The sequence below is a fragment of the Sinocyclocheilus anshuiensis genome, unplaced genomic scaffold (genome assembly GCF_001515605.1).
Source record: "Sinocyclocheilus anshuiensis isolate Anshui unplaced genomic scaffold, SAMN03320099.WGS_v1.1 scaffold75, whole genome shotgun sequence".
In the NCBI taxonomy this organism is placed as follows: domain Eukaryota; kingdom Metazoa; phylum Chordata; class Actinopteri; order Cypriniformes; family Cyprinidae; genus Sinocyclocheilus; species Sinocyclocheilus anshuiensis.
The window spans coordinates 413608-426029 of record NW_015549634.1 but is presented as its reverse complement, the minus strand read 5'-3'; the positions used below and the strand labels follow the sequence as shown (position 1 = coordinate 426029).

Below are 12422 nucleotides of genomic sequence, written 5' to 3'. Positions count from 1 at the left end.
AAATTAAGGACACATTAGTGCACAGATCTTTCCAATTTACCATATTTATGATTCATTTGGTCAGTGTAATACCAAAAAAAGTGTTAATGAAAGACAATTCACTGCTTATCTGAAAGTTTTTAATGACCAGCTTATTGCCATGATTGTTTTCATATAAATAAAATAATAAATTATTAATATTAAAATATTATTTCATAAAAATATTATGAATTATTAAAATAAAATGATATAAATATATTAAAACAGTTATAGTAATATTAATAAAATATTATCATTTGTAAATATATTACAATTAATGTTCATAATTTTTCATAAAGTTTGTAATGAAATATATTTTGCTCTTAATTGTATGTATTGTAATGCTTGAGATCTGAGGCAGTTTTATGAACTCCTATAATAATGTAAATAATGTAAAAGGTAAAGTGCAGCAGTGTTACAGGTGACAGTCGTGCTCATATCAGCCCGGCGTAAGAGTTTGTTCGGACTAAACATGGCTCTTGAGGTTTCCTCCTTTACTTCACCGTTTTCCCTCTTAAACGGCAGATCGCATCTCATCTGTGGCTTTTCTTCTCTTCAACACCGATATCCCTTCAAACAGGGATATTTGTCAAACAGAATGCTTTTACTTTTATCCTAAAACCTTCCAGCCTCTCAATTCTGGGCAATGCATGTACACAAGCATTCTGACTCTCACTGTCTGCATTTTAAAGCTCCAGTATTTAACACTTAAAGGTATAGTGTGTGCAGAAATGATCGTTCTGTCATCGTTTGCTCAGCCTCGTGTCGTTTCTTTCTTCGGTGGAACTCGAAAGGTCTACTTTTCGATATAATGAAAGTGAATGGGGACCAAAGTTACAGTTCATATGACTTATTCTTCAGACAAGCGATCATATGACTTCAGAAATCACATTTATTTTTATAGCACTTTATACGATACAGAAAATAAATAAATAAATAATAAAACGGAACAATATGAGAATCAGTAATACAAACTTCAAATAAGAGACAAAAAGAGAAAATAGTGTTGTTATTCGGTTCAAATCAGTTCACTGCTGATTCAGTTCAGTTTAGGGCTGAGTATTAAGAGATTTCATGATTCGATTCGATGTGATTTGATTCAAAGCTTGCGATTCAATTAAATTTGGATCTTGATTCAATTCGATTCGATAGTGTAAAAAATCTCTCTCAACTGTAACTATTCAATAAACCCAGTCTGTTGGCACATTACTATAGTACGGTGATTTGTAAACAAACATTTAAATATAATTAAAATGAAAATAAATAGTAATAATTAGTTCATTATGAATAGTTGTATTTAAATAACTATACTTAATTTAAATTAAAATATTAAATATAATTAATAACTTTTTATTGATATAATTATATGTCTCTACTCCAGTTTGTTGTTGAAATATAAACATTTAAACAGTGTATGTCATTTTGGAATTAATTGTAGTATTTATCGCAATGCTTTTATTAAACATTTTCTACATTAAAAAAATTAACATCATTTCAGTTTGCCCCTTTTATAATGATTAATTCTGTCAACGTATTACAAACAAAAACTGTATTTCTGAAAAACAATTCACTGCTTATCTGAGCGTTGTAAGACCAAATTATTGCCCTAAGGATTTATTTTCATATAATCAAAGAAATAAAATATTAATGTTGATACATTATTTTCATATTAATATTACATTTATATACAAATGTAATTATTTAAATATATACAAATAATTACATTCATTAATATGAGTAAAATTAGTTATATACAATATTTTATAAATCAAAATTAACATTAATTTTAATATTAATAATTTACAGTAATACTTTGATAAAACATTTTCTACATAAAAAACACATTAGTGCACAGATCATTTCAGTTAGCCACATGTATATTGATAAATTTGATTGGTGTAATACTAAAATAAATACATAACAGCTGTAAGTGTTTTTGAAATACAATTCACTGCTTATCTGAATGTTTTAAGATTAACTTATTGTCCTTAATTAAATTAAATAATACAATATTAATATATTATTTCAATATTAATTCTTCATATTGATTTTATATAAAATATAAATTATTTTTTTATATAAATGTAAATTTTTTATATTGAATTTTTTATTAATTGTTACATATACAGCCCTAGTTCCGTTTAATGATGTCTAAGTTGATCAGTTATGAAAGCAAGCTCAATTCAGTTCAAGTTCTGGCTCGGCCACCCATCATTTTCATTTCATTGTTTTTATACATGCATCTTTTTTCACAGAAGAAAGTCAATGATAGGGGTTTGTAATGACATGAGGGTGAGCAAACGAGGACTGAACTCTGATTTCGGCTGAACTATCGCTTCAAGGCTCTTATTTCTGATATGAAACCTCTCTTCTACTGAAGGTAGAAGCATTGGCAGACTTCTATTGTCCTGTGTCTCCTGTCTCCTCCTCCAGGCCATGTTTGCCAGCTACGTTCCTGAAATCATAGAGTTAATAGGAAACCGCAAGAAATATGGTGGTTCCTATAGTGCAGTAAATGGGAGAAAGTAAGTACCGCGGGTTGGGCTGCGCTCGCTCAGTGCGCTCGGCCCGTCTGCATGCCCGTCTCTCTCTCTGTCCCATGCATGTAGGCAATGTTTGCTCGCTACGTGCCAGAAATCGCTGCTCTCATCCTTAATCGGAAGAAATATGGAGGGAGTTATAACTCGACCCGAGGAAGAAAGTAAGTCAAAGGATCGAAGGCACCGAACCTCTAATGAAAAGGTTCTTATTTTCCGCAGGGTCTGGCGTGGAGGAGCGCGGACTCTGACCTCACAGGAAGTCGCTGCAGTGCTTCCTGTGACGTCAGAGGTGCTCCTCCACAGGAAGTCGTATTATTATGAGGGTCTGGGGTCAAATGGCACAAATCATCTCATTGCTTGTGGCGTCGTGTGAGTCGCTCATCGCTTGCTGATTCGTGCTACTTGTGACACTGGGCTTCTGCGTGTAGCGTGTTGTATGTTTTTATCGCTAAGCCGTATTTTGTACAGTTCAAAAGGTTTTATTTTTGGAAAGAAATTAGTTCTTTCAGTCGGCAGGGACACATTACATTGATCAAAAGTGACAGTAAAGTAATTTATAATGTTCAAATAAATGCTGTTCTTTTGAACATTCTATTCATCTGTGAATCCTGAAAAATGAAGTGTATCACAGTTTCCACAAAAATATTGTGCAGCACAACTGTTTTCAACATTGATAATAATCAGAAATGTTTCTCGAGCAGCAAATCAGCATATTAGAATGATTTCTGAAGATCATGTGACACTGAAGACTGGAGTAATGATGCTGAAAATTCAGTTTGATCACAGAAATAAATTAAATTTTAACATTTTCACATAGAAAACAGCTACTTGAATTGTAATAATATTTCACAATTTTTACTGCATCTTTGATCAAATAAATGCAGCCTTGCTGATCAAAAAAAACCTCAAAAGCAAAAAACTGTACCCACCCCAATCTTTTGAATTATATATATATATATATATGTTTTCATTGAGCCTTTTCAAACTTTCAGGTGTACTTAAACTCTTGTTAAATAACACTAATATAAGCCATTTTATGAGGTGTCGCATATTTTTCATAGTACATGTACAATCACAAAATTCAACTACACGTCACTGTAATGTTTTGTGTGTCAACTTATTTTAATGCTAGCTACAACAGTGTACACATCGTATATGAAATATATGCTTGCATTAGTTTATAATTAATCATCAGCAGTCATTTTGATGTACTATCCTTTTCAGACCGTCAGCTCATTGCTCAAATGCTTTGGCTTTAAAGTCCCCATGAAATCAAGATAGTTTTTTTGTTGTTTAGTCTGTAGCTCATCTACAGTATATGCTCATTTTAGCAGATAAAAGTATTTAAAATGTATTTTATGAGATTATCGTTATGGCTTCGGATTTTATTCTGATTTTTAGCTCATTAAATGTTGATTAATGTCTGAGTAGTGATTTTATGGGGTCTTTAACTCTAAGTGGCACTGCATTGCTGTTACTGCTTTAAACTCACTCGTTGTTGTTGTTTTAAGTAAACTTAAGACAAGGTTTGTTGTTGTTACAGTATAAATCCTGTTCCTCCAGAGAAAACCCACCCAGACTCCCTTCAAACTAGCACATGCTCAGGGTTCATTTCACATGATTTCAGTCTGATTTTGTATGATTTTAAGGCTAAATGTTGTGTTAAACGTGTGATCTGGGTGGTTTTCTCTCTTGTTGATCAGCTGTGATGTTTTCTGATGAATACTCACCCGTTGCGTTTCTCAGGCATATAGTCGTCTGCGGTCACATCACACTGGAGAGCGTCTCCAACTTCCTCAAAGACTTCCTACACAAGGACAGGGATGATGTCAATGTAGAAATAGTTTTTCTCCATAAGTAAGTACAATGTTGAAATTGAATGGAGGTTTCATCCGCACAAAAGACGTTTTGAAGAATGCTCCTGCTGCTCTGTTTTGTGGGATGAATGTCTTGGTCTCACAGTGCCGTTGTGTGTGTGTGTGTGTGTGTGTGTGTTTTCAGTATTTCCCCTAATCTTGAGCTGGAAGCCTTATTCAAGAGACACTTCACACAGGTGGAGTTTTACCAGGGATCCGTCCTCAACCCTCATGATCTCGCTCGAGTCAAGGTACAGGTCTAATCTATAGTCTGCAGGCTAAAAACCGAAAAGTTGCTTTGACAAATTAGTGGGAAAAAACATGTAGAAGTGTGTAGTGAAATGTCAGAAATTTATATGATCATAAAAAAAAATCATGGCAATTTCTAAAAAAAAATCTACTGTTTTCTAGTTATGCTCTGTAAAATATTTAATCAGGCATTGTTCTTGTGTAGAGCAGGGTTATTATAGTAATCTAAAACCATTAAACATGTTTTCATTGCTTGAAATAAAATAAATGTTAACTGATATAAAATAAAATATACAAAAATTTATTTGATTCCAGCTATTTGCCAAGGCAATGTTTATCATTTTTGTTTAGTTTTACTCGAAGAACTAAAACTAAATAAACTAAAGAAGAAAAATAACAAAAAAACCTGAAACGTGTTTAAAGAAAACAAAAACAAATAAAAATGACAAACACACACAGCAGAATTACTAAAACTTTAACGAAAATTAAGATGAAAACAAAATGTAAAAATAATATCTCATTCATAAAATTAACAAAAACTATAATAGTATATTAATGATGCTAAAATAACACTGTTAAACATTACAAAAAAAAACCAAAAAACTAAATTAAAATTGAAGTGAATACAGAAAATATAAAAATATTTAATTTGAAACAGATTTTTTTTTTTTTTTTAAATAAAAAAAGTTATCATAGTTTATCAAGGATCCTAAAAGAACTTTTTTTGTGTGCCATGAGTCTTTTTAACTGGTTCACTAATTGGTCTGAATGATTTGTTAGCAATTTGACTGGTGTTGAAAATATTTATGGAGTAATAACAAACAGCTGAGTTCATGAAAAAGGAAATTCAGTGCACAAAAATATGGGAACCCTGCAAAAAGTGATTTTTTTTTTTTTGGCCCATTTATTTACATCCTGTAAAGTTTAATCATGTTTTAAATTAGATCTGTTGTTTAAACCCATTTTTCTAGATTGAGTCAGCCGATGCCTGTCTGATCTTAGCCAACAAATATTGTGCAGATCCTGACGCTGAAGATGCATCCAATATCATGAGGTGAGACATCCCCCCAAAAAACAAAAACAAAAGATTAAATAAGAATTTGTGCATTATACTCAAAAAACAACTTTTGATGTGTGTTTTTCTAGGGTGATATCCATTAAAAACTACCATCCAAAGATCCGAATCATTACACAGATGCTGCAGTACCACAATAAGGTGAGCGTTTCCATGCCATTATAAGTTTATTGTACCAAAAACAGCCAAAATGTTGCTTTTCATGACCATTTTCCCTTTTCATGATCTTTAGAATTAAAGGGATAGTTCACCCAAAAATGAAAATTCTGTCATTAATTACTCACCCTCATGTCGTTCCAAACCCATAAGTCCTTCGTTCACCTTCAGAACACAAATTAAGATATTTTTGATGGAATCTGAGAGCTCTCTGACCCTGCATAGACAGCAAGGGTCCTTCCACGATCAACGCACAGAAACGTAGCAAGGAGATCTGTAAAACAGTCCATGTGACTTCAGGGGTTCAACCGTAATATTACGAAGCTACGAGAATACTTTTTGTGCGCAAATTAAACAATAATAACATAATTTATTCAACAATTCTTGTCCCCGAGTTACCATCTTCCGCCTTTTTGGAGAGTACCCCAGAGCGAAATGATTACGTTGATTACATTCTGGGGTACTCTCCAAAATTCAGACTAAGAATCACAAGCTGTTTGGTATCGATAAATGTTCTGGATGAACTAAAGACGGAATTTTGAGTTGTCACATTGTACTTCAAAATCTTGTTTCAAACAGTTATGAGGCCTTTAATGCGTGCACTTTCTGTCCTCGTCTTCTCCAGGCTCATCTTCTCAACATCCCGAGCTGGAACTGGAAGGAGGGCGATGACGCCATCTGCCTCGCCGAGCTGAAGCTGGGCTTCATCGCTCAGAGCTGCCTGGCACAGGGTCTGTCCACCATGCTGGCTAACCTCTTCTCCATGAGGTCCTACATCAAGGTCAGTTCACATGCTGGAGCAAACAGTGTCACCGTTTGAAACCTGAGCTTGAAACTCACAACTTACTTCTGTTTAGATTGAAGAAGACACATGGCAGAAGTATTATTTAGAGGGAGTAGCCAATGAAATGTACACGGAGTATCTGTCCAGTGCCTTCGTGGGTTTGTCTTTCCCCACCATTTGTGAGTAAGTATGATGAGTGCAGTTACTTTGACCATTTTACTTATGTTAGTATGATAGTAAAGTCATTGGTCCTCATTCATGAAACACGAGCAGAACGAATTTTTGTGTAAATCGTTTGTAACACCGTTCTGACGTAAACTTTCGAATTCATGAAAATGTTCGTATTTTCAAAATGTTAGTTGGTACGACAGAAATGTACACCTGCTCCTTACCAGGTGTAAATGGTGCGTAAAACGTTCGGTGTTCTTTTTGGCAAACTGATGACACTGAATTTGAATGCACTGCCATAATAATTACACGTTCATTTGCCCTTGCCCTCTTTTTGAAAAATGTTTTTTTTTGGTTACTGCTTTTTTATATTTAGTAAAATTCTTAAAAATGAGATATTAGTAATAAGTTGTCGCCGTGGATATTCCAAATCATAGCAACTAAGGAAAAACGCTGTGCCACCAAAGGTTAGGCATATGGCCTATTAATCTAGTATTTTTTGCATTTATGCAATATACTGGAGCCAAACCTGAGAAAGTAGACCAGAATATTCCAATGTGTTCCTGGACACGCAATTTACGTAACTGTAATTCATAGGCGGGGATTATACTAATTGTGAAGCGTGCACGAGCGCCCTATTTACCAATGATTGGAGTTCATTAACATACACATGTTTAACTATCAAATCGGACGTTTACGAAGCATTTGTGAATCTGGAGGAAAGTTTTTGGGAAGGTCTGTTTTACTCGCATTAACATACACATGTTTAACTATCAAATCGGACGTTTACGAAGCGTTTGTGAATCTGGAGGAAAGTTTTTGGGAAGGTCTGTTTTACGCGCAAATTACTCACAATTTACTCATATATTTATGCAAGTTTCATGAATGAGGCCCATTGAAACTATGAAAAAAACACAAACTGAAGTATGAGAATGATGTTGAGAAATGTAAACTCTTATATTTGAGCAATTTCAAAGACGCCAGACTTTGCTTTGTAAAGAAATTCAAGCATTGAAAATGTTAATGTCTACAAAACTGCATTTAAGCAGAAGCCTTTTGGTCAAAAGTTATGTTTACGCAAATTCAGTCAGGTTTTCTAATTTCTTGATTATTTGAATACGTTTCTGGATATTTTGGCTGTAAAGTTGCAGGTGTAAACCGATATAAATAAGATAAATAAGGAAACAAATGTCCAAAAAATGTGAATTTTGCTCATCTAGTATGTGTAGTTTAGTTTTTAATTGATCTTTTGTTTCTCTGTAGACTGTGCTATGTGAAGCTGAAACTCCTGCTGATCGCGATCGAGTATAAATCAGACCAGAGAGAAAGCAGGTCAGTCTGATCTTCATTATAAACATTTACAGTCCTAAAAGATCCAGATCCAGTGACAGCAATATATATTTCTTTAATTAGCATGCTCTTGACTCAAATGCAGTGTTATTTTAGTATCATTGATGCACTATTATAGTTATTGATAGCATTTTAAATGAGATTGTATGTTTATGTTGTTTTAATTTTAATTGTAGTTTTAGTTACATTTTTTGTGATTTTGTTGTGCATTTTTTTCTTGTACATTATTTTTTTAAATGTCTATATAATTATTTTATTTGTTATAATTTTTATTTTATTTTTTGTTGTTATTTTAGTGCATTAAATTAAACAAAACGAAAATGAGAAATATGTAAAGTATGACTAAAAGGTTTTTTAATTTTTTTATGTTATTTCCTTTGTTATTTCAGAAACTTTGTCAGACTAGTATTTGCTATCTAAAAAGTTTTTTTTTTTACATTTATTTTACTTCAGTAAATGTTCATTTTTTTTTTTTTTTTTTACATATTCAGCTATAGATTCATATCATAACAGCTCATATGCTGTGTGAATGGTTTGAATAAGATTGCCTTTTTCCATTAGGGCACTTTTCTACTGTAAAACTTGTCACGATGACATTACAGACCCAAAACGGATCAAGAAGTGCGGATGCAAACGGAGTAAGTTACCATGAGAATATTTATTAATAATTGCCTTACTTTCACTTTTTATTTTTATATAAATTATTTTTATATATAGATTATTTGTTATATATAATCATATTTATAGGTAGATTGTATTAGGTTTATTAGATTTTATTAGGTGCATTTTATATCACTTTCATTTAACCAAATATGAAAATGTATTTTTTTGATTATAACATTTATTAAAATATTTAATCAGGTAGACTCTGTTGTGGGATGAGGAATCATCAAACTGGATTTGTTGTGAGGTTTTTACATTGCACTTTACCACAATTTTCCCCACAGCTGGAAAATAATGATTTAGATATAAATCTTTCATGTGTGGAGGAGTTTGTCAATGACATCTCTACCGAGGCTGTTTTATCTATATGACTGCACTGCCTGGCCACATTATCAAACTTTTTGGATTTTACCTCCACCTGATACTTTTAAAATACATCAAAAACATTTAGTTAGTAATTGACACATTTCACATTTTCCCTTTTTCTCGCTGCCCTGGATCTGTGATCATTTCCCCCACTCTCTGATAGTGTTGTATTGTGAGTAATGACTGTAGCCTGCTGCATGTGTGAATGTAAAACTACATCTTCCATCAACCCACTGTCCTCCACCACATCATCAGCAGGAGACAGCTTGAATTTTTGCTGTTCTAACAGGCTCCTAACAGCACTTGAGCTTTTCTGAGAATTATTCTGTTTTCAGTTTAGATATCACCTCATATGTTTTTTTTTATTTTGTAATATTTAAGAATATAATTTTGTTTAATTTATGAGGTAAAATGTTGTGGTTTGCATAATTTAAGGGTTAAAAAATGCTCTTTTATATTTTATATACCATGGCAGGACATGTTACAGTGAGCTCCTGATATCTTTTCTCATTCATCTCCATGCATTTCCATGCTTTACTCACATCTCTAAAATACAATATTCCCAAGAATATAAAAAATAATTAAAACAGCATCGGAACCACTTGAACTGATATCTTGTTGTTGAAAAGTACAACAGATTTTACTCTGTAACAGAATTATATATTACTTGATAACAAACATGTTTTTCTGAAGGTGTTCCTCAGGGCTCTATACTTGGCCCGCTGTAGTTTCTGGATGTCCAGCTTCTGTTAGTGAAATAATGCTCCCATCCATTAATATGCTTCTCCTCCTCCTCTCCCCTCATCCGCCCCATGACCCCAGCCAAGAAGTCCGCCTACAAGAGAATGCATCTGGCATGTTGTGTAGCTTGCGGTGGGGCAGAACGTGGCTGCTCGTGCATGTCAGACAGTGTGGCTAGTAACATGGAGGTTCTGCACCGTGGCTTCCCCTTCTCTCCTGTGTCTCTGTATGATAACACGACCACTTTATGCTCCTGTAAGTGAACGCCTTCCCTGTGGCACCCATGCTGAGTGCCCGTGTATTCATCTGTGCCCGCTACCTGTGTATGTGCCATCTGGCTGGTGCAGTGCCATGTAGTGGTGGCATCTGATGTGGTGAAGACTGCTGTAAGCCCATGGATGTATCTGTGTGGTAGACTTGGTCTCCTGCATGCTGTTTGTGTGAATTGTATTGATGCAGTTTAGTAGTTTAGTTTTGTAATTCATTGAATCGTCATTGTAATGTTTTATTTTACATTCGGCTATGTACAGTGGTCTTTATCTGAATATGTCCTTTAAGCGTAGTTTGTGCTGTGTTTTATGCTAATAATCTAGATGTTGGGTATGGTGATTGACATTATTAACACTTTTTAGGAAAATGGCTATACTGTATAGTAGAATTATACAGTATATGTTGTAAATACACATAGTATATATGTCTTTTGTATTGGAGGTTTAGAGCGTAGATATGTAAAAGCTTATACCAGCCTAAGGTAATTAGCTGGTGTCCCAGCCTGGCCATGCTGGTTAGATTGGTCTAATTTGATGGTTTTAAGGGCTCTTTGGGTCAGCTGATCAGGCTAGGAAACTAGTTACGTTTTTGTGTTCACTGGGTAGTTGAAGATAGTCAGTTCTAGATTAAAAAAAGAAGCTATTTATTTCCATTTTCTTTCTCACTGGTTTATCATTTCATTGCTCCGTGTGTCTCACTTTGACTTCTTTTTGTATTTGCATTTTCTCAGCTAAAAGTAACTATAACGGATACATCAAATCAAGTAAGTCTTTTCCCCATTATTACTCATTTGTTTCTTAACCGTCTGCTGTTTTTTCACTCTTCTCTTCATTCTCGTCATTCTTCTCTTCATGTCCTGCTCATCCAAATATTTTATGTGATTTGGTCTGATGTGTATGTGCAAATTGAGATGCAGACTATGTGTTGATTATATACAATTGCCTCAAAAAAGTATTTGGACAACTAAGACAAAAATAAACATGTAATTGCATCAGATAATATATCAAAGCAAGTGTCATTCAAAATATAGAGAAATAACTTTTTTTGCTCGTTGGTCATTAAGAATAATAAGTGGCTGTATGAAATCAGTTTACACAGGTTGTGTCCAAATACTTTTTGCAGTCTGAATGTCACTGTGTCTGAATATAATGCAGCTCTGCAGGCACCTGCTCTCATTCAGCACTAGATGGTGCAGCTTCACGGCAGTTCTGATAATGTGGAGCTGTAACTTCAGAAACTTTGTAGATTTCACTGCTTTGGCTTTCATTTGTTTTTAATTGTTTTCTAAACGTGTGAAGTTTTTTTTTTTTTTTTTCCTTTTTGAATATGTCAGCTAATGGTGCTGTCAGCAATTTCAGTTTAGGAATATTATCCATATAATATCACTACTACCTGACAGATATCACTGAAATAAGTTCCTGAGAAATTGCACCTGGCTCGGTGACTGTGGAGGATCAATAATAAATCAATAAGTAATTAAATATTCAAAAGTTATTTTTTAAATATATGTTGTAATAAAATCAGTATTCAGAGTCAGTATTTAAAAAAAACATGAACATGTTTTTGAATTTCCATTATAAAAAGATTGTAAATAAAATATACTTTGTGACTGTTGTTTGGTAACATATGTAGTTTGGTTGCATCTCAAACTGTTGCTGGTGTTTCAGTAGTGGAGGAGGAGCAGCAGTCGGCTCTGTCGCCCAAGAAAAAACAGCGTAACGGAGGGATGAGAACGTCGCCCACATGCTCGCCCAAAATAATAAGGTAAGAGCACTATACGTCTTTCTGCAAAAATCCCTTGAAGCAATGTGGCATTATTTCACTAGCATTGCTTTGTGAAAACCCTTCACATTCAGCATCTCTATCCTCTCTTATGCTCACTAAATGGGTCACACAGCCCACGGCTGCAGCCAATCAGAGGCTGCGGTCGGTCTGTGTCGCCTCAGGCTGTCGTTCTCTCAGTACCGTCCGCTTTTAACTCCCGCTACCTGCCTCTTATTCTGTCCGCCAGAATTACTGATCCATTTATTGATTTTGACTGATGAAAGAGCTGCTAGTGAATTAATAAAAGCCATTAATACGTAATGATGAAATGAGAATAATACCTTCTGAATGCTTTATCAGGACAGCAGGCAGGAATAATTCATATTGTATGGGCAGTAATTAATAACAAGTGGAATTTAGAA

General features: G+C 34.1%; 1 protein-coding gene across 1 annotated transcript in view; it reads left to right on the top strand.

Moving 5' to 3' along the window:
* kcnma1b (potassium large conductance calcium-activated channel, subfamily M, alpha member 1b) overlaps positions 1–12422 on the top strand; it is an 89278-nt gene that overhangs the window by 54814 nt on the left and 22042 nt on the right. Inside the window, exons 10-22 of the mRNA XM_016448655.1 lie at positions 2452–2543; positions 4305–4415; positions 4560–4665; positions 5635–5717; positions 5810–5879; positions 6520–6675; positions 6752–6861; positions 8110–8182; positions 8226–8230; positions 8758–8834; positions 9389–9397; positions 10967–10999; positions 11904–12000. Coding sequence (XP_016304141.1) covers positions 2452–2543; positions 4305–4415; positions 4560–4665; positions 5635–5717; positions 5810–5879; positions 6520–6675; positions 6752–6861; positions 8110–8182; positions 8226–8230; positions 8758–8834; positions 9389–9397; positions 10967–10999; positions 11904–12000 — 1022 coding nt within the window. The remainder of the gene's footprint in view (positions 1–2451; positions 2544–4304; positions 4416–4559; positions 4666–5634; positions 5718–5809; positions 5880–6519; positions 6676–6751; positions 6862–8109; positions 8183–8225; positions 8231–8757; positions 8835–9388; positions 9398–10966; positions 11000–11903; positions 12001–12422) is intronic.